General features: G+C 38.2%; 1 protein-coding gene across 1 annotated transcript in view; it reads right to left on the bottom strand.

Annotated features, from left to right (window-relative positions):
- IL1RAPL1 (interleukin 1 receptor accessory protein like 1) overlaps positions 1–23764 on the bottom strand; it is a 654536-nt gene that overhangs the window by 39595 nt on the left and 591177 nt on the right. Inside the window, exons 6-7 of the mRNA XM_042973937.1 lie at positions 11759–11891; positions 9689–9834 (exon numbers count right to left, since the gene is read on the bottom strand). Of these exons, the coding sequence (XP_042829871.1) occupies positions 9689–9834; positions 11759–11891 (279 nt within the window). The remainder of the gene's footprint in view (positions 1–9688; positions 9835–11758; positions 11892–23764) is intronic.

The raw sequence follows: 23764 nt of genomic DNA, 5'->3' as shown, positions 1-23764 counted from the left end.
AGATATTTCAGTGCTGAGGCAGAAATAAGTTGAATGTAATCTCACTTACCTCATATATTTTATGTCTAAGGAAATAGCTCCAAAGGTTAGTTTTCATGCCTGTAATTTTGGTGGTAAATAACCTTGCTGAAGTGCCCATATCAAGAAACCCAAAGGTACAAAATCACCAGTATCGGACAATTTGTGCTACTGGTGTAATAGCCATCAAGTGTATTTTTTGTTTGGGCATTATTTATCAAGAAAAAAAAAAAAAGAAAGAATTGAGGTCAGCTGTGTAGATGTCCTACACAACTGAGGAGCAGAGAAGCAAGAAAAATGTTACAGGACATGAAACATTCTGACTGCAAAATGTCAGATCTTCTCCAAGGAAAGAATGTGTTAAACATCATGGCTCTGATGCGGAGATGTTACAGCACCATGACTAAAGTTCCTTAACATGTGGGCACTGCAGAAGCAATGAAGGAGAGGAGAATATATCACCCCAAAATATGTCTTTTTGGCATATGGATTATTTTAGGCTGATTATTTTTAAGGAACTACAGACACAGGAGAAATTTTGAAAACCAAGAAGTTACCCTTTTGTAAAAGACATTTACATGTATAAGGGAAATCTCCATTTGTATGGGCATCTTAAGTCTAAAAACTCTTACCAATGGAGGAAGCAAAGACTTAAATCTGCATAACAACCGCACCCTTGATTATTGTGTTTCTCCTGGAAATTTTCCATTACTGGCTCTCCTATCCCCAGCGACTTCTTTTGCCTTTCCCCGGAATGGTATTTAAGGGGGCAGCTCAGGCCTTTTCAGGGAGCTGCTTGATTTTCCAGGATATCTCCGTTGCATAGAGGAGGTATACAAGTTATTAAAGTTCCGTTTGTTTGTCTCCTGTTAGTCTGGTTTCTTATTACAGGGAGGCCTCAGGCAAGAACCTAGAAGGGTAAAAGGAAAATTTTTTTCCTCCCTAGAGCAGTAACTCAGTAAAAGCGACTCTTGAGTGGACGCCTGTTCAGTTTTTAATGAGCCATTGTCTTTCTAGGGAGATGTCACCAGAAAGAGAGGTAGAAGGGTTTGATCTGGGCCAAGTTTGGCTGTGCCATATTGTGAAGTCAGTGATCAACGATGTCAAATGTTGAGCCCCAAGAGAGGCTTAAACAGTTCTGTGATCTCACTGTATCTCTCAGTAAATAAATACAGTAGGTATATACTAACAAGGATAAGGGCATATATTACAAAAAATGATTCATTACAAAAAGGGATAGAGTCTGCTGGGTCTAAATTCATCTGACTTTAAAACAATGTGTCCTAAATGATGTACATGTTAATTACATTACTAAAGATATTCTGGGGGCTAGGGAGTTTATTGAGCAAGTCTAATTTCTATTGATTACATTCTTTGGAGGGAGAGGGAAAGTGTATGTGTGCAAGAATTAAAATGGGCTTAGGAGGGAATAGAGAAAACCTACATGTTTATCATTATTAACTGGTGCTGGTCTCTCAGATAGTTTGCTAGCTCCCAAACTACTTCATGATGAATGGATTGCCATATTATTGTAATCAATGTATCTAAACATAATCATTCAGAACAGGATTGTTAATGAACATTGCCTTAATGTGACAGCTTCAAAGCTAAACACTTCCTAGAAGCACAATTCTATATTAGGAATGCTTAATATCAAAGTAATTTAAAAAGAAGACGGTGGCATTTCAAATTATATTGCCTCTTATTTCCTGTCCATTTAATTTTATGAGTGCCAGCCACATAGTAGGCTCTTAATAATTATCATTCAATGCCTGAATAAATGAAAGAAGCTCTCCTTTAGGACAGCGCATTCAAACTAAATAAATTTATTATAAGGTAAAATATAGAATCAATGGGGCTGGAGCTAAGGCTGGCCATTTTAATACAAGACAAATTAGATTTTAAAATTAGATTTGCGGGGGGCGCCTGGGTGGCTCAGTCGGTTAGGCGGCCGACTTCGGCTCAGGTCATGATCTCGCAGTCCGTGAGTTCGAGCCCCGCGTCGGGCTCTGTGCTGACAGCTCAGAGCCTGGAGCCTGCTTCGGATTCTGTGTCTCCCTCTCTCTGACCCTCCCCAGTTCATGCTCTGTCTCTCCCTGTCTCAAAAATAAATAAATGTTAAAAAAAAAAAAAATTAAAAAAAAATTAGATTTGCGGGAGTTTTTAATGGAACATATTATTCTGCGTCCTAAATTACTCAGAATATCATGTAGTGGGAGCAGAGAAATCACGTAATAGCTGCTCACATTTATTGGGTGATAAATATGTGTCAGACACTGTGATACATGTTGACACATACTAGTTTATTTAATCTTCATAGCTCCTCTATATGGTAGGTACTATAATTATTCCCATCTAATGGAAGAGAAATTTGAGGCTCACAGAGATTAAGTGATTTACCCAAGATAGTGGGGCCAGACGCTTGGCTCCTGGACCTGTTTTGAAAATGTAAGCAGCACTATAGTTGGTATTAGTTGCATTATCAGCTCCACGTTCTGTTTTGTTCCCTATTGGCTTATGTTTCATGCCCACCTCTTAACCTCATGCATGATCAGTCATTAACTTTGTCCTTTTTTATCCCTGTGCTCTGACTGTAGAAATCTAATAGGGACTGTCATGGTAACATTTGTTTTGAGGTATCTGATTGTACCCCCCAAATAGTGTGCCATTGTCAGGAAGAATGCTTACCTCTAGGTTGTTTCAAGGCCCTGCCTCTCAAGAAACCCCTCTCCCTCCTCTCACATATTTACCGCCTTCCCCAAACACATATAAACTGTCCCTAGGCTTCACTGGGCCAGGAAACTTTGGGAATGACTCCAGCCTTCTCCATGGGCTGTCTTTCTCATAATAAGGCTTTCTTTGCTTCAAAATCAGTGCCTCGGGGTGCCTGGGTGGCTCAGTCTGTTGAGTGATGGACTCTTGGTTTTGGCTCAGGTCATGATATCATGGTCATGGGATGGAGCCCCATGTTAGGCTCCATGCTGAGTTCAGACCCTGCTTGGGACTCTCTCCCTCTCACTCTTCCCCCGTTTGCACATGTGTTCTCTCTCTCTCTCTCTCTCTCTCTCCTCTCTCTCTCTCAAAAATAAGTAAATAAACTTTTGGAAAAAAACAACCAAAAACAAAAAACAAAATCAGTATCCCAGACATTGGCTTACTGAGCATTGGGTGCATGGACACGATTAAGTTCAGTAACAGTAACACAGTAAACACAGAGTTGTGTTTTGAATACACAACATTGCTGCAGAGTCTATACCTTTAACCATTAAACCACTTTGTTCCATACAGTAAACACGTCAGCACTGTGAGGCCATCCAGAGTTTTGGTATGGACAAGAAACACAGTGAAGAAGTAATTTAGGACTGCCTGATGGGTTCAAGAGCGGCTCGGCCTGAGGCCACAGTACAGGGCTGCTCTGAAGAATCCTTTGTGTCAGGGAATTGGAAAACAAAGATGGAGGGAATAGTTAAGGATAGGATTTTGGAGGGAAGCTAAAAAGGTGAAGGCCAGTGTCGGATGCATGCCAAAGTCAGGCAGCAGCAATTAGAAACCTAAGCAAAAGCATCAGGGTAAGAGATTCAGAGACTGAAACATGAAATTCACTCACATATGGGCAACAGTGGGAATAAGAAATAACATGGAAACGAATGTGCCAACTTTGTGTTTTGGTTCTTTCTCAAGCATGCTTGTCAGGTCAGGGACTAGAGTGAACACTAATATTGTCCCATGGCCCTTTATCTCTTGTTCACTGCATAATCTAGTTCTTTGTAGAGTATGTGAAATATATCTACACTGAATATCTGACGTGATCTCAACTGTCTGTCCAAGTACCTTCCCTGGCTAAAGGAATCAACAGTTTTGAATATTCCCATAGAAACTTTTTCTTTCTTTCCTTCTTTCCTTCTTTCTTTCTTTCTTTCTTTCTTTCTTTCTTTCTTTCTTTTGTTCTTTCTTACATGCTTTCTTTCTTTCTAAGATTTTACTTTTTTAAAGTAATCTCTACATCATACATGGGGATCGAACCCACAAACCTGAAATACAGTTGCACGCTGTAGTGACTGAATCAGCTAGGCACCCCTCATAGAAAGTTTTGCTTTTTTAAAATTTTTTTCTTTTTTTATTAAAAAAATTTGTTTTTAACCTTTTTATTTATTTTTGAAGGAGAGAGAGAGACAGAGCATGAGAGGGGGAGGAACAGAGAAAGAGGGAGACACAGAACTCGAGGCAGGCTCCAGGCTCTCAGCTGTCAGCACAGAGCCTGATGCAGGGCTCAAACTCACGAACTGTGAGATCATGAGGTGAGCTGAAGTCGGATGCCCAACCGACTGAGCCACGCAGGAGCCCCCATAGAAAGTTTTTCTATGGTCAAGTTTCCTAGCAAATTTTCACCCAGTTCTTGTGGAATTAAGATTTTTTTTAAGATAAAAGTCTGGTCTACAATCTAGCCTAGTTCAATCCTAGCTGAATTCTTTACTGTAGTATTCTCTTAGCATTAAGAATGACACATTTGAGGGCTGCCTCGGTGGCTCAGTTGGTTGAGCGTCCGACTTCGGCTCAGGTCATGATCCAATAATTCATGGGTTCGAGCACCGCATCGGGCTCTGTGCTGACAGTTTGGAGCCTGGAGCCTGCTCTGGATTCTGTCTCCCTGTCTCTCTGCCCCACCCTGGCTCTCTCTCTCTCTCACTCTCTCTCTCAAAAATAAATAAAAACACACACACAAAAGAAAGACTCATTTGATACATGTGAGTGATATCTCCAAGAATCCATGAGAAGGGGGACAGGTTTTGCCATCCCAAAACATGCTGCTTTGGCATGAGGGTGATTTTGAACTAAATGCAATCAAGACACAGCAGTCTCAAGAAAACTGTTTACCTCTCCCTTAACTACCTAAATGAAATTAGATAAGGGGCCTGGCCCAGAAAGAAATCTAGTACCTGAGATAACTTTGTGCCTGAAAGACCTGACTATACAGTGGAGGCATAGTCAAACATCAGCTCTTATTGTCCTATGAATTACCCTCCTCCCCTCTGAAGCCCCAGACCGCTGCCCCATTCCTTAGCTCAGGATGGCAGATAAGCCATGAGATTGTCCCTGAATCTCATATCTCTGGGGCTCCCATATGTACGGAATTAAATTGGTTTTTCTCCTGTTAATCTGTCTTATGTCAATTTAATTATTAGACGAGCCAAAGAACCTAGAATGGAAGACAGGAAAGGTTTTCTATCCTAATACACACCACCCATTGGCGGGATCTGACATCATTTTTATTCTGTCAACAATACTGAACAAAAGGTAATGGTGGCAGAAAGAAAGCTTCAGTTACTTGCACGGAGGTGTGGCCTGGCAAGGGTACCTGTCAAAAAACCTGATAATGGTGGTTTGCAAGCTCTGTGTTCATCAAATGGTTTAGCACATGTCTTTAGGGAGGTTTTAAAATGAAAGGCTTGGAAGGCCGATAAGATAAGTTAAGGGATTTATGAGTAAATGGCAGAAAAATATGATTAATAGTGACAGCTTCCAGTTCCTTCTCTGAGCTTTTAGTCTTCTGGATAATACGGCAACTCATCTGAGAATTCCCTAATTGCTAGCATGACAATAATCTGACTCCTTCAGGGGCGCCGTGGTCCAAGACCAAAACTGTAGACCTGCATGTGCTGTGCCTTGACCTTCTGAACCTGGCCAGGCGGGGAACTTGCAGTCGTGCCACATGTTAACCAAAGTCCTTTCTTTTTCACAAAGATGAGTGGGATAGAACATTCCCCATGATCATAAGCCTCTCAAGGGCAGGAAACTGCATGCCTTGCTGCCTTTGTGAACTGATGACTCAATTGCTGCTGCTCTCTTAAAAGGAAGGCACAAGCTAACTTTAAAAGGGACTTTTGGAGTACATGACCTTGAAGAACAAACACCTTTTTCGCTTCTTAATGCTTCTGTTTTACGAAAACCAAAATGCTTGCAGTATATATACATATTTGAAAACTGTTGTGCATTTAAGTATGAACGACCGCTCCAACATTGGCCACAATTTTCTTCTCCGTGTCTAGGGAACCAGACAGTATCAGGAAAGTTTTTCAAACAATTTCCTTGATTCTTCAATCATTTATTTTTGTAGTTCTGGAAGCTTTTGTAGCTATGGGCAACTTAACCTTAGGCCACAAATGCTAAAAATAGCCCGGGGATATTTGACCCTTCCTGGCTGTGTGCCTCCTCAGATACAATTCATTTTCCTTCTTTTCTCCTTAAGATCCTGTAGGGGCCAAGGGCAGGCCACCCCAAGATGGGCCACTTTGGCATGAAGATTATTCTGAGCTGAAGGCAACTGAAACCCTACGGGCTCAAGAAAAACTTTTGCCCCTCCCTTAACTACAGACAAGACTGGAAATTAGTGGTCCTTCCCTGAATAAGGGTTATTAGCAGAGATTTTTTTTTTTTAATTTATTTATTGTGACAGAGAGTACATGAGCAGGGAAAGGCGGAGACAGAGGGAGAGAGAGAGAATCCTAAGCAGGCTCCACGCTGTCAGTGCAGAGCCTGACAGGAGGCTCAAGCTCATGAGCCGTGAGATTATGACCTAACCTGAAATCAAGACTCCGAATAGCTGAAATCAAGAATTGAATGCTTAACCCACTGAGCCACCCAGGCGTCCCTGGCAGAGATAAATTTTCCCTGAGTGATCCATCTGTATGGTAGGGCAAACACCTAATTACCAAACATCGGTTCTTCTTCTTACCATCCTATGAAATGCATTCCTTTCCTCCAAAGTCCCTGACCCCTACCCTCTTCTCCTTAGTTCAGGATGACATATGTACCTCATTTTTCTTATCTTCAGAACTTCCATGTCTGTGTCGATCCCCCATATATACACTATTAAATTTGATTTTCTCCTGTTAATCTGTCTCAAGTCAATTTGATTCTTAATTCAGCTAGCAGGACCCTTGAAGGGGTTGTCCCTGCTAACTATCTCTTGCTCTCTGACGATCAATACTTAACTGTTACTCCTACCTTGTCCTAAAAGAACTATGTGTTGTCCAAGCCAACAGATTTTTTTAAGTTTATTTATTTATTTTAAGAGAGAGAGAGAGAGCACAAGTGAGGGAGGGACGGAGAGAGAAGGAGAGAGGGAACCCCAAGCCGAAACCAAAGAGTTGGGTGCTTGGGGCTCCTGGGTGGCTCAGTCAGTTAAGTGTCCAACTTTGGCTCAGGTCATGATCTCACATTTGCGAGTTCAAGCCCTGCATTGGGCTCTGTGCTGACAGCCTGAAGCCTGCTTCAGATTCTGTGTCTCCCCTTTCTATGCCCCTCACCAGCTTGTGCGTGTTTTTTTTCTCTCTTTATCCCAAAGATAAGTAAAAAGAAAAAAACATTAAAAATTTTTTAAAAATATAGTTGGATGCTTAACCAACTGAGCCACCCAGGTGCCCTAAGTCAACAGATTTTTCTAGGTGCCCTATATCTTCTCTCTTCTTGAGAAATAATTTAGACTCTAATTAGAGCATATTCAAGGGAGTGAACAGGATGGTCAAAGTATTGTATCCACAGAAAGGAAAAAGAAATTAAAAAAAAAAAAACTAAACAAGTTGAATCCAGGGAAATAAAGGCCCAGGAGGATCATGGTGATAGTAAACAAACTTTTGAAGGGCTGTTTGGGAGAAGAGAGATTAAAAGTGTAGAACTCGGGTCAAGGGGCAGACAGTGAAAAGGGATGCTTTGTAAGAGGTTTTTCTAGAGATAGAACTGGCTTCCTTCAGAGGGAATGTGATCCAGTATAAGCTGACGGATCCCTTAGGAAAATGTTACAGAGTGGTTCAGTTACACAACATTTAAGTTGCTTCCAACCCTGGGAAGCTATTTCCGTCCTTTTATAGGCATAACATTCCTTTTCTCAATTCCTTCATGTGAAGCTATAGAAAGAAAGGAACAATCATTGCTACCTGCTCCTTACCTTTCCCCTCTACTCACATCCTCCAAAGGTAGACTATTTTAATATTGCAGTAACCTGACAACAGAAGTGTCTGTTTTAATGTCTTTCAGTAACATTATTCAAAGGGAATCTATTGCCCGATGAAGTGGGGGGAAGAGTCTTCAAGGTTCTCTTTCTTTTTCAACCTCAAAGAGTCTAGGATTAAACATGTGCTTTGAAATTAAGATCATTATGAATTTGCTGAGTAAGAAAACATCAAGTGTACTCACTCCCCAAACTGGAAATTTTTCACTTAGCATAATGTACAAAAAAACCCATATTTCTCTTGTAATATACATCAAAAATTTCTGCAGTGAAGGCATGGTTCTAAGTTTACAACGGTCTTGTTAAAAAAGAAAAAAAACACCAAAAACAAAAACAACAAGCCCCAGCGGAGTTATCTGCCTCCCTGCCCAACAGCAAAGCAAGACTTAATTATGGTTGGGACCTATCTCAGGAATGTGACCTTTGATTCATTTATTTTTTTGTTTATTTTTTTAATGTTTATTCCTTTTTGAGAGAGAGAGTGTGAGCAGGGGAGGGGCGAGTAAGAGGGAGACAGAGGGTCTGTGCTGCCAGTAGAGAGCCCGATGCGGGACTTGAATTCATGAACCATGAGATCACGACCTTGAGATCATGCCCTGAGCTGAAGTCAACGCCTAACCCACAGAGCCATCCAGCGCCCCAGGAATGTTACCTTTTAAAAGCCAATTTGAAATGACTTGATTAGCACAGGGGAGGTCATCTGCATGATAAAAAGCCCGGCCTTTCCCAGTCTCCCACCTACCTAGGGAAGCCATCCTGGCTTGAAACAGTACTTTTCTTTCTTTGGTTAATAATTTCTTGCCCCACCCTCCTTCTTATAAAAGCCTTCCATTTTGTGCAGCTCCTCAGCTCTGCCCCATTCATGGGTCATTTCATAAATGAAATTTCACATTTACTCAGCTGAATTTTGTTTTTTAACAGGCTCTAATTGGAAACAATTCAATCTATATTTATGCATGTTTTAACCCTGTGACTAAGGTGTTGGGGTTGTTGCGGAATCACATTTAGTGCAGCAGATATCATACTTGATCACAACCTGTTTTACTTAAATTATTAATAGTAATAATTGAATAATTCATTAATGAGTAATTAAGGAATTCCTATGAACCCTGAGAAGATATTACACATGTGAAAGCTCTCCAATGCAGAAAACAATGTCGTGATTCTTACACCAAAGAAGGAACCTTCAAACAGAGAACATAATGCGACTTAAAATTATGCCTGTTATTTTTTTATTGGTTTGCCTCCTTGTAACAATAATAAGCAGCATTTAACTTCACTTCTCTCGTGTACAGGTTTTGCGCCAAGCAAGCTCTTCACGTTTCTTGTCTTTTTTCATCCTTAAAACACATTGAAGAGTTGCTACCATTGTTGACCATGGGCTGGTGAGGATCGGGAAACTGAGGCTTAGGGAAGTGAGATATCACCCGCAAGGTTATAGATTTGGTGGTAAAGCCCAGCAAGGAATCGATATTTGACTCTAGATCCTGAGCTAGTCACCCTCCCACTGTGTTATCTGCCATGATGGCCCTAATGCTATTGTGATTGTTTTATTTAGGACAAACTGAGGTAGAAAAATCACACCTTTTTTCTTTTTGGTTCCAATTCTTTCCCTCTCTTTTCTAGTTTCAGGACTACTCAAGCTTAGAAGGTGACACTCACCCCGTTTGTGAAGGAGAACACTGGCATGCCGACGTCCATTTCCATTTTCAACGTAACAGGAGTAATTTCCCAAGTCACCTTCTTCTACAGAGTCCACGATTAATGAGATGGAAACTTCCTGTTCCCCGAGATGCTCCTTGAGAATTCTAAAATATAAAGCAAAACGAAACAAAAAACCCCACACAAACATACACAAGACGTGAAAAAGAAAAAAAATTTAGATGAATCTGAACGTGCTGGGAAAATACCTACAGCATCTAGGCTTCAAATCTGGCTAGGGATTGACGCTATCTTAATTAAATTATATCATGCCCTTTTCCTCTTCACTTCTAATGAGGAAGCTTGTTTTTGGACATGCTAATGAAGTTGCAGTTAATTATCTCTCATAGCAGGACAATCACAGTGTCATGATGAAGAGGTGAGAAGGACCTTGAAGAAAAGTTTACACATTGCTCTCCCTCTAAGAAATATGATATGCTAAAGGTGAGAGAAGCAATTCTAATGTCTTATGCTGGAGGACTAATTATAGATCAGGTTAGTGTTTTTTCTTCTTTAAAGGAAGAAGAGAACATTTCTGAGCTATTTTGACATTTCGTTCGAAAGCTCCAGCCTGGCATTTTTAAAAAAATGATACATACAAGTCAATTGACGATTTTAAAAGAAATGTGAAAGTATAAACCTATAGACTAAGTATTCTGATGAAGTGTTTAATTCTGACGCTAAAATTAACGGTAAGCACTAACCTCACTTGTCAAAGATTTTCATAATCTTTCAGAGCAAATAGAAAACTTCAAAGCAAGGCTCCCTTTCCCTGCTTCCAATGTCCTCTGATCTGTTTGGTGACTCATGTCTGTACATTACTTCCTAATGTTGATTTAAAGAAAAATACCTTTCTGGAATCTTTCTTGAGCACCCGTAAAAAGAGAGAGGGGAAAAGTTAGGAGGTTTATTGTCCTTCCTTAACTTTAACATTTCAAAGTATGTGGGTAAAAGATAATAGTGAAGTTGTAAATATGAAAAATGGCAGAGGAACAGTTTAGTACATATTGGAGAATTGCCCATCTGGGCATCTCAGAACCCAACTGGAGTACAATATTCTTGTGTATTTGTTGCCGGGAAGAAGATCCCAATAGAAATAACCCTATATGACAGTTTTATACGTTTTTGTTTTCTACTGAAAAACTTTTTCACTTATACCTTTGATCAAGTTTTGAAAGTCTTTGCATTTAAGAAGAGGAAACTTGGTTTACATGCCCACATATACCCAGAAGACGCGACCTTTAGATGGGAGAGTGTTTACACATGATCAGCATTTTGACTCACTTGTAACTTAATTACTATTTATGTGCCTGCTTACTTATACCATGATTAAAAATGAGTATCTATGTCCAAGCATAATTTTAGTCATAATTGAATACTTACTTGGAAGTAAATGAACAAATAAATACTTTTAAAAAAGAGGTTTAAGCATTATGTCCTCAAAATAGATGGTATTTTTTAATGGTTATTCTTTATCATTCCCACTAGAGTAATATTTAGACCTTAAAGTCGGACTAAAAAGGACAATGAAAATATTTTGTGTATCCTTTATCATCCCTATCAAGTGTTGTAGAGCCTGCTTAATGGCTAAGATATGTAAAAAACATATAAAAGGAAATGACAAAGATTGTGTTTGGTTGAGTCAAAACTTCCTCGTGACAATTAAAAAAAGAGCTCTTACAAACAAAAGGCATAATATCATATCAATATCATATCACATCAATATCATATTCCACATTTGATGGTATTTTGGTCTGTCTCATACTCAGTATATTCTTTAGTGAAAAACTAAAGAATTTTTTTATTTCCTTTAAATTCTCTGCAAATGGCCTCCATGTTCTGCAATTGCATAGTCAGTCTCGTAATAGTGTTCTGCCTCATTGTCATTAAATGTTGAGATATTTTTCTTATAATAGTAACCCCCACCCTCAAATAGCAAAAACCCATTTATTTTCCTTTAGCTCACTTTCTATTCACTAACAGAACTAATGTTAACTTGACTGTACAAGTTCAAAGAAAAAAATATTTTACCTAATGTCACTTTCCCAAACTCGATTTTCATCCAGATCTTCAATAAACTTCTCTCCTTTCATCCAGTAAATTAAAGGACTGACATCTCCACTGTACCCAAAGAAAGCTCTGCAGGTTAGATTAGCTGAGTCGCCTGCAGAGAGAAGAGATGGAAATGTGTTATAAAACTATTTGTACACTCTTATTTTAGGCAAACTGGCAGGTAAAATTTTAATCACTTCATTGATTTAATGAAACATTAACTTAAAATGTTTTCTCAGGTATTTTTAATCTTTGTCAAATTTATAGAATATGTGCTTTTGACAGCTTGTTTAACGAAATGGGAGTTATAAGATTTTGAAGAAGACTGGTTGGCGATTTTATAGAAGGTTCTCCCAGTTAGGCTTGCCCCATGTTTTTTATACGATTAGATTTAGGTTATGAATTGTTGAGAATGATACCAGAGAGGTGATGTGCCCTTCTCAAAGCATGGTATCAGAGGGTACATAATACTAGTAATTACAAGATTTTACAGGGCAGGTGGAAGGAGGTGGGAAATAGAAAAGGAACAAAATCTTTGGATGGGAAAGAAAAGGAACTGCAAATCCAGAATCCCCTAAAAATGTTATTAAAATATTATCACTATATATGGAATAATGTTTTAATTAAGGAAACCGACACACGCTCAGGTAGAAAAGCACGTTAAAAAACAAATGAACAACTCATGAGAATAAATACTGGGGATTTTTATTACATGTAAAATCAATGATGCAACTGCAGAGATTAGTTTCTTTCAACAGGAGACACCATTGTAATGATCAGTGCAGATTGGTTGACTACTTAATAAGGTAAGTGGAGGTCTCTGACTAAAAGGTGGAAGTGAATATAATGCCTGCAAAAGGAAGGTGTATTTCCAGACAGGTTATGCCATTTTGCAAATACTTGGATTGAAGGCCTTAGCCAGCATTAGAGAACCGAAATATTCCAGTACACCTGAGTTAGAAGATCCTGTTGCCTCTAAGCAGAGCCAGAAAATGCACAAGATAGGGATCTGTAAGGGCTTATTCCAACTTGAATTGGGGCAAGGGAACTCTTAGGGTATATAGAGTGCCAAGGGCAGACTGCCACAAGATGGGCTACTTTGGCATAATGATTATTTTATTTTATTTTATTATAATTTTATTTTAGTATTTTTTTAATTTTCTTTTTTCTTAATGTTTATTATTTTTGAGAGAGAGAGAGAGAGAGAGAGCAAGCAGGGAAGGGGCAGAGAGAGGGAGACACAGAATTGGAAGCAGAGAGCTCTCAGCACAGAATTATTTTATTATTTTTTTAATGTTTATTTTTGAGAGCAAGCGAGCAACAGAGAGAGAGCAAGCAGGGAAGGGACAGAGAGAGAGGCAGACACATACTCTGAAGCAGGCTCCAGGCTCCAAGCTGTCAGCACAGAGCCCTATGTGGGGCTTGAACCCACGAGCCATGAGATCATGACCTGAGCCAAAGTTGGAAGCTCAACCAACTGAGCCACCCAGGCGCCCCAGCATACTGGTTATTTTAAATAAAAGTTACTTAAGAGACAGACTGTACAAGAAACACATCCAGACAGTCTTCTGTCTCCCTGAAAGCAGGAAATAAATATCCCATGTGAAAGGTGTTCTCCCTGTACCAAAAGGAAAAAAGACATCCTTATCACCAGACAAAGGGAATTCAGAGCTGAGAAGGCTGAGAAAACAATCCTTGTTGTTTTTACCAATGTACAACTGCAGTCCAAATTCTGTTTGGAATTCTTTACTAATGGAAACTCTCAAAGTTTTTTTGGTCCTGTCCATTCCTCAGAGATTTATTGCCTCTTTGTCTGAAAAGTAACAAACAAACAAACAAACCAAAACCCAAACCAAAAAAACAACTGCCTGCCTTAGTCATTTCTTTAGGAATCAATTTCATTATTGGGCCTTTGTGTGCACATAATAAAACTTTGACTTTTTTCTCCTGTAAATCTGTCTCACATCAATTCTTAGTCCAGCTGGAAGAGCTTGAATGGTAAAGGAAGAATTTTTCCTTCCCCTTAGGTATTACAAGAAGGGCTGAAAACTAGCCCCCAGCAACACATTTGTTGGCATCTGAAGCAAGCAAACTTTCTCGTCTTCATAAATTTTTGAGAAGATTCTAAAGGATCCTGACAACTAAATGCCTTTAAAGTGCAAGGAAGGAGGATCCTAAAGACTGGAAACCTCAGAGTTATGAGTTAATAGTGAACATAGCCGGAAATTGTGCGTATGAGTGATTGCTTGAGTAAACCTACTTGCAAATGACATATTTGATAAAGGGTTAGTATCCAAAATATATAAAGAACTTATAAAACTCAACACCCCCCAAAACAAATAATCCAATTAAAGAATGGACAGAAGACATGGATAGACATTTTTCCAAAGAAGACAGACAGATGGCCAACAGACAGATGAAAGGATGCTCAACATCACTCATCATCAGGGAATACAAATCAAAACTACAATGAGATATCACCTCACACCTGTCAGAATGGCTAAAATTAACAACACAAGAAACAACAGGTGTTGGCAAGCATGTGGAAAAAGAGGAACCCTCTTGCACTGTTGGTGGGAATGCAAACTGGTGCAGGCACTCTGGAAAACAATATGGAGGTTCTTCAAAAAGTTAAAATGGAACTATCAGCAATTGTACTACTAGATATTTCCCCAATGAATAAAAAAAATATTAATTCGAAGGGATACATGCACCCTGATATGTGTGTGTGTTTGTGTGTGTGTGTGTGTGTGTGTGTGCGTATACACACACACATATGTATATATGTACACATACACACACACTGGAATATTACTCAGCCATAGAAAGAATGAACTCTTGCCATTTACAATGACACGGATGGAGCTAGAGAGTATTATGCTAAATGAAATAAGTCAGTCACAAAAAGACAACTACCATATGATTTCACTCATGAGAGAGAGAGATTGGGAAGTTGCCAGCTGCTTCTGAATGCAATCGGGATAGAGTCAACCTGAGCAGAGCTCTGTTCTGTGAAGAGATTTTTGAGTGGTTTCTCTTAATTATACCTACTCGTGTGGCTGAACAAAAGGCACCATACCCCTTCTCATGCATAGCTACGCTAGGAGGAAAGGACAGCAAGAGTGCCCCTGGCAAGTCAGTCCGGAAGGAAGGGCCAGCTGAAGTCTGGCTCACACCTGAGACTACCCAATTGCCTACGGGTTGGGGAGGAAAACTGTGTCCACCCAGTAAGTACTTTTCTTTTGAGAAATGACAACTAATCACATGAGTGCCAGAGAACTGTGACTTTGGATCCCAAGTATGTATTACCTGTGTGTGAAAGCATGATTAAAGGACTACTGTCCCTCCCTGTTATGTTGAATAAGAACCAAGAGTTGATGGAAATTCATGGGTCAGGGTGGGATCTAGGGAGAGATGATGCACTTCTACCCAAAAGGGCAGAAAGAAATTAAGAAGGGCAGATAGGAAAATAGAAATTAGGAGATTTAGGGAATTATGTAGTTAGGAAATAGGAATTAAGAAATTCAAAACAATCCGACTGTGTTTATACCTTGGGCGGATGAAGCAGGACACGTCAGTTACGTGACAGGTTTTTAGCATGTGAATTTTAGAAGCCGTCCATCCATGATTCATTTCACATTCTCATGCTTTTTAATGTTATATTCTTTGCTTTAAATTTTCTTCATTTCCACTTCTTCCGAAAGAATGACTTGGCTTTTCTAGAAATAGTCTTTCTGTCTTTTCTTCTCCCATAGCCCTTGGGACATATGTCTGTACTTTATCATAACATATTCCTTACAATACTTGGTTTGTTTGCATGTCTAACCCAGAGGCAGAAATTATATGTGCATTTACCTTTGCACATCACTAGGACCCATTACAGTGCCTTGAATGTGTTAGGAACTCAGTACATAATTTCCAATGAATAACCTGCTTAATATCTCTTGTACTCGCATTTCCCCTTGGTTCCTTGTTTTCAAAGCTTCATTTATTAAAGGTTACGTGTCTACAGCCTATCGCAAAAGGCCAAGTCTATCTTATAAACCAGTCTTCAACATTGCAAATGCAGAACCTCCTCATTCAGATGTTATTTCACTTGTGGGCTGGAGCCGGTTCATACCAGTAGGAGTCAATGAGTACAATTTTCAGAAATTCTTGTAAGCAGGTTGTTAAACACAGTCGTTATTAAAAAATCAAAGTATAGAAGCTTACAATTAAATATACTGTATTAAAAACAAAGGTATTAGACATTTAAAGCTCAAAAATTCCAAATTACTTGGCTAGATTCTTCATCTTTCCCCAACTGCACATTTAGGGATCTTATGTTGGTAGCTTGCAATCATGAGCCATGGTGGGAGTATATACCCCAGAAGTTGCCAAATTCTACAATTCAGGTTATGATTTATCGTTTTTGTTGTCTGTCTATACTTGAGGCAACATGGAGAAAATGTTATTAATGTAGATTAAACTTCACAGTGCCAGGCCTACGGCTGTTATATTGGTAAAAGCACAAACATAAAAATATTCCTCTCATATTCAAAAACTATGATTTGATTTCAGTAAAGAAGTTGCTTACATCAATGATAAACAAATACAGTTCTGACATATATCTCCAGTGTCTCACTCTTATTTGCCAATGCAAATTAAAGGGTCAAGACCACTTAGATGTCAGAATTACACTTGGAGAACCAATGGTTAAGCATTTACCGGCACACCACTCTCTTTAAAACTGTTCTCTCAAAGAAATTGCACACATGTAAGAATAATAATTCACCTATCAATTTACCCATGTAAATCGTTTTTAGTATAGTCACAGAACCAGGAACACAATCAACTCTAGGAAACTTTCATCCCTCAAAGAAATGTTGACCCAACTGGTCACTAGTCATTTCCTCCCAATCCTCCCCAGCCTTCAACGACCACTAATCTACTTCTAATTTCTGCCTCTATGGATTTGCCTATTTTGGACATCTTGTATAGGTGGAATCATACGGTACGTAGCCTTTTGTGCCTGGCTTCTCATGCTTAGCTTAATATTTTCAAGGTTCATCCATGTTACAGCATTTATCAGTATGTCATTCCTCTTTGTGGCTAAATAATATTCCATTGAATGGGTGTACCATATTTTGTTTATCCATTCATTAGTTGATGGATATTTGAGTTGTTTCCACTCTTTGGCTGTAAATAATAATGTTGCTTTGAACACTCCTGTACAAATTTTTGTGTGGACATAAATGATTTCATTTCTCTTGAGTGGAATCTAAAAGTAGAACTTATATCTAAAAGTCAAATTTCTGGGTCATAAGATAATTCTATGTTTAAATCTTTGACGAATTGCCAACCTGTGGATTTCCAAAGTGGTTATTCCATTGTATATTCTGACCAGCAATGTATGAATGAGGGTTTCAATTTCCCCATATACTTACCAAAACTTATATCTATCTTTTAGATTATAGCCATTCTAATGAGTGTGAAGTATCATCTTTTTGTGGTTCTTACCGTTCATATTAAACCAAAAATTTTTGTTACATATAATTATTATTAATACTCAATGTTGTTCAAAATATAAAAACAATATCAGGATAAAAGGGCTTTTATTAGACCACAGAATGTAATTGTCAACATCATGCCTAAAATGCTTATTTCTCCACCGTTGTGTTGTAGATCCTCTGATGGATTTATAATTTTAGATGAGATTTCATACCAACAGAATAAGTTATCAAAGGCTTACGCTCTTTAAGAAAAACTACAAAGAGTTATTTCCAAATGTTTAAAAGTAGACAAATATTAAACAAGAAGTTAATATAAATGGGGCCCACAGGATTATCTCCTTTAAATTCAATACAGGAACACCTATCCGCATCATTTTTATATGAAAATTTCTTTGTAGTTCTGCTACAACAAGACATAAGCAAAAAACAACTGTAAGGTGCTTTAAAAGGATGATAAAACTATTATTTGAATACAATAAAATTGCACACTTAACCAACTTAAAAGACCTGCTATTTTTACTTTCTTTGAAGAGTTCTTTCTTTCAACTGTCCAAATATAAGAAATACATAACAATCTCAGGGCACCTAGGTGGCCCAGTTGGTTAAGTGTCTGACTTTTGATTTCAGCTCAGGTCATGACCTCACAGTTCGTGGGTTCAAGCCCCGTGTTGGTCTCCACACTGACAGCGTGCAGCCTGCTTGGGATTCTCTCTTTCCCCTCTCTCTCTCTCACTCTCTCTCTCCCTTCCCTGCTCATGTGTGTGCATGCACGTTCTCTCTCAAAATAAATAAATGAACTTAAAAAAAGAAATATATAATAGTCTCTTACCAACAAAGTGTCAAAGTTTGGCCTTTTGATATAACAGACTTTTGTATTTGTATTACAAAATGTAAACATCTGTACATTTTGAGTTGTTCTATATGCAATTTGAGTTATTCTAAACAGAATCATATAAAAAATATACCCATATCTTGTCAAAAATATGACTCATCATCCCTATAGAACAAATGGAGTGTATGTGGTAATGCTTAATGAGAGGGCTATCCACCCTCTTAATATATTTGGATGGAATTTCACATCCAGAAAAAATGCCCTGAAGAAACTCAAGAGCCAGAACATGCAAAATAAAAACAACAGAGAATGCAGGCTTAAAGAGCATTAATTCTAAAATTATTAAAAGCTTGCTTATAAAATTTTAAAATGAGACACAGTCTGCCTAATATGAGATTGTAGGACATTCTACCTCAGCACATTGGGACCCTGTGGCAATGAACAAGTGAAGAAGGCAATTCAGGAGAAACAAGTTTTCCTTAATGGGGTAGATTTGGAAGCCTGACATATTTGAGTTTTTTTTAAAGTATATGATTCATAGCAAATTAATGCACTTTTATTTTAGCTGGTTAATGTGCTTTTAAATTATTTTTTCTTTAATCTTATTCTCTAGGAGTCGCTGATTTTTATCATACTTTTGTCAGCCTTAAGAGGAAAACCTTATGGTTATCCATGGTCTATGATATCTAAAAATCAACATCATACTAATTTCCATAGTAACCAAAAAGAAAATAATAAAAATCTTATTTACATGAGAACTAAACAACAAATTATAACGAGAGATGGTTGTGGATAAACCACAAAATCATATCAAGTCAGTTTAAAAGTTTTATGAAATACACACACACACACACACACACACATATGTATCATTTGTACATTTTTGGTTGGAAAAAGTAAATATTTTTGAAGTCTATTCTCAAGCTACATTTTAAAATCTATTTACTCATTTTAAGAGAGAGAAGGAGAGTGCAGAGGGAGCGGGGAGAGAGAGAGAGCGGATGACAGAGAATCCCAAGCAGGCTCTGCATTGCCAGGTCAGAGCCTGACTTGGGGCTCGAACTCACTGACTGTGAGATCATGACACATACCATGGGACTGTAACCAGAGCTGAAACCAAGAGTTGGACGCACAAACGACTGAGTCACTTAGGTGCCCTGACAAGCTGTATTTTAGATTTAATGTTAGTGCTAAAAAAAAAAAAAATCTAATAAGTTGTAGAATTCAGCAAAATTAATCTGTATTCATTTAGAAATTTAAGTAGATAGCTATTGTCAATAACTATCCTTACAAAAAAGTATAATGATAAGTAACAGGGGACAGACAGCATGTGGATGGTCCAAAGAAAGAGCAACATGTATTGACTTTTATATATTTTCTTAAATAAAAAATTGGATATATTTAAGGTGTACAGCATGATTTTATACACAAACATTCACACACATATAGTGAGATGATTACTACAGTCAAGATAATGAAGATATCATCTCCTCACATAGTTAATTTTCTATTTTTTGGGATGAGAGCCCCCGGCATCTACTCTCTTAGTGAATGTCCAGCATTCAGTACAGTATTTTTAACTATAGTCATCATCCTGTACATTAGATCTCTAGACTTGTTCATCTTACATAACTGCAACTTTGTCCCTTTTGACCATCTCCCCCCCCCCCCCCATAACCACTGTTCTACTCTCTCCTTTTATGTACATGTTTTTTTAGATTCCACATATAAGTGCGATCATGCAGTTTTTTTCTTCTCTGTCTGGCTTATTTCACTTAATGTCTTCCAGGCTCATCCATGTGGTTGTGCAAATGGCAGGATCTCCTTTTATTTTAATGTTTATTCATTAATTTTGAGAGAGAGAAGAGTACACAAGCAGGAGAGGGGCACAGAGAAGGTGAGACAGAATCCCAAGCAGGCTCTGCACCATCAGAGCAGAATCTGATGGGGGGCTCAAACTCACAAATCATGAGATCATGACCTGAGCTGAGATCAAGAGTCGGACGTCTGACTGAGCCACCCAGGGGCCCCAGGATCTCCTTTTTAAGGCTGAATAAATTTCACCTCACATATATATATTCTCACAATTGCTCAATCCATTCATCCATCAATGGGCAATTAAGCTATTTCCAATCTTGACTATTGTGAATGGCTAATAGTTATGTGAAAAGGCACTCAACATCACGAATCATCAGGGAAATGCAAATCCAAACCACAATGTGGGGTGCCCAGATGGCTTAGTCATGATCTCAGGATCCTGCAAATCCCACCTCTGGCTCCGTGCTGACAGCACAGAGCCTGCTTGGGATTCTTTCTCTCCCTCTCTCCCTCTGCCCCTTCCTTGCCCTCTCTCCTTCTCTCAAAAATAAACGAACTTAAACAAAAAAACAAAACACAATGAGATCTTAGCCCATACCTTTTAGGATGGCTATTATAAAAAAAATTAAAAGGTAAAAAATGTTGACAAGAATGTGGAGAAAAGAGAATCCTTTACACTGTTGAGGGGAATGTAAATTGGTACAGACATTACAGAAAAAAAAAGTATGCAGTTTCTTCAAAAAATCAAAAATAGAACTACCATATCATCCAGCAATCTCTCTTCTGGGTACATTCCTGAAGGAATTGAAATAACTACCTTGAAGAGATATCTGTACTCTCATGTTTATTGCAAAATGTACTTAAAAACAACAATAAAAATAACATGATTTTTGGCCCTCTGGCAGAGATATGGCTCTTTGGAATCAATTGTAATGCTCAGAAAGGGTACTGGACCTAACTACAGGCAATGAGTTTTCAGAATTGAATTATAATTGGGAAACACAAATTAATTTCACAGGACACAACAAAAAATTGGGATTTGTTAAATATTATTATAAGAAAGATAAACTACGAGATTATTGTATTATAAATCTTGGAGGAAAAATCATTTTTAGAATTAGTCTAGAAACTACCAGAAAGTTCAAGATTGACATATTTGAATATATAATTAGTAAAATTTTAGTAGAATGGAAAATAATACAAAGAAAACGAAGACAACAGAGAATGATTATAAATTTTTCTTTATTGTATTTGTTATCTAATGTATGTCTGAGTATGTTTTCAATTAAAAACAAAAAGCAATAAAGAACTTTTAGCACAGTGCCGAAAAGGTCATTAATAGATTAATATTCCAGATATTCAACTTGAAAACGATCACAGCCAGATTTAAAAAAAATTAAGTTTATTTATTTTTTTAGTGATTTCTACACCCAACATAGGGGCTCAAACTCATGACCCTGAGATCAAAAGTTACATGCATTTCCGACTGAGCCAGCCAGGCCCCTCAGCCAGATTTTGATAGCAACTTGAGGAAAGATTATTAGTATTGCAAGTCCTAATGCTACCATTAACCTTGTTTATTTTTGTAATTTTCCATTAACTTTCATGCCATATTTGTTATACTCCCATATCTTCAACAGTATCAGTTAGTTTAGACAAATATGGCTTCAGACTTGACTTTTTTTGCTTACTTAAGCCAGTGAATCTCAAACTTACTGCCAAAAATCTGACCCATCCCCAAGCAGGTATTGACTCAGCAAGTGTGGAGGGTTACAAGGATTTTCATTTTTAATAAGTACTCCCAGGTGATTCTCTTGTGAGCGGTGACAGTTAACTGTCTGGAACAATTTCTTCTTACCTTGGACTTTGTTTAAAGTGGAATTGGGGCTCAGAAAAGAAACCAGATTGAAAAACATTTAGGCAGGGCCCTCAGGCAGGAAGCAGGGACAGGGAGGCTGGGGAAGAGGAAATAGGGTTCGTAATAATGACAGTGGTGGGTAGAGAGGTAGCAGTGTAGGCAGAGATGTCTGACTGGGTCCCTGATAACCTAATCCAAGCTACCGAAATACATTCTCCTTCCTAAGGAATGTAGGAAAGAAAAATTGTGTTTCCGTGGAAAATTACTCATTTATCTACTGCACACCTTTCTGAGTTATCAGATGCCAGCTCTTCACTGCCTTTAGCTATTTTTCGACTCTGTAAATTGTAAGTAACTGATATGTAAATTCTCTCAGGTCTGGTAGTGATTTAATTGACTTCATTTTCCCTCTGCTCTCTTAGCTCCTTCCCACCCCCAACCCAGAGAAAAATCAATTTTGTCTCGAGTTGGAATTTATGTCAACATTCCTTTACTCTGCATGAATCTGCTATTTTGACTTTACCTTGGGGCCGGTCATAACATCTGCCTGATTTCTTCATATCATACAAGCAAAATTTCTTTAACATGTATTCATTCTTATATCTGTACGAAGGTCATGATTGTAAATTTTTCTGGAAGTTATCTGTTAACAGGAATACAATGCTTGCCTCATTGCTTATCACTGCCATTGAAATAATCAACATATTATATTTACATATACATGATCTGTCTCTGACATTTGTTTGATTCCCGAAAGATTTTATGGACATTCTCCTTATTCTTTTTTTCAAATATAATAATGGGCCACAGAATTTTATTTTTACTCTGTTGAAGTTCGGACTATTTAACTTGTTACCAAGAGAAACTCCATCTTTTCTGTCCTGTGCTCTGTAATTTGCTGGAACGTGAAATTTCTGATAAGGCAATCCTAGCCTGTGATTCAGAGTCGGGAACCACAGCTCTTCCTCATCCTCAACCACTTAGATATTGAAAAAACACCTTCAGTCTCTTCTCTGAAAGCCAAGTGATTGCGCTAATACTATTTACTACACTTAACCAGAAACACAGGAAATTAGCATCAGAATTCCACAAGTCACAGAGAAGGGAGAGACACATTAATTGAATTGTCCTTTCCATTTTGTTTCTTTGTTTTCCTTCAAATAATAGCAGGAAACTTTAACCTGTGGCGTGGGGAGCGAAACGCATCAAATGTATCCGGCAGCCAGGGCCGGAATCCTGAAGATAAAGGTATTCTTGCGGTCTCAAGGTGATACCGGTAGAAGCTACAGTAAAATGCACTAAATGCTTCTGCTGCCTTTTTGGTCGAAAGGTGCCCTGTCAGCTCAATCTTACCCGGTTCAGAAGGAAGCATTCGAAAATTGATCATGAAAAATCGTTTGCTATCTAAAATAGGAACAATGCTTGTCATATGGCAGGCTTTCAAGTAGGCCAATGTGAGGAGGCCTGAGAGGAAAAATAATATGTTTTCCCTTCAACCAGGGGATTCTAATCGGCAGCAGGGACACTTGTTATTTAGGGCAACCTTCTAATTTGTATCCTCTGACCATTTCTAACGCTGCTGAGATCAGAGATTCTCTCTCCACTAGAGGACACTCTCTAACACTGGGAAAAAAACCCCAAAACCCCAAAACCTCACCTTTTTAATTAAAAGAAAAATTCTTCTCTAATTAAAAAGCATCAATATCCAGAGGTCTTACTCAGAATCAGGCAATAGTGAGCATTTTGTTCTTTTTTTTTTCTTTGCCATGTGTCAAACACCATTTATTTTCTCATTTAATCATCAACACATCTTGATTCCCAGGAAATTAATATATCCTGGCTTAGTTGAGAATGAACTGGTCAAGGTCTCCCATATGGACAGAAAATTCTGTGGAGAGGAATAAGAAATTTAGCCAGTGGATTCTCAAATTTTCTGGGAGGTGCGTATAACATAATTAGATACTCTTTTATACTTTATGTACATA

The sequence above is a fragment of the Panthera tigris genome, chromosome X (assembly GCF_018350195.1).
Source record: "Panthera tigris isolate Pti1 chromosome X, P.tigris_Pti1_mat1.1, whole genome shotgun sequence".
Lineage (NCBI taxonomy): Eukaryota > Metazoa > Chordata > Mammalia > Carnivora > Felidae > Panthera > Panthera tigris.
Note: the sequence above shows the minus strand (reverse complement) of the source record. Positions and strands in the feature narration are given on the sequence as shown.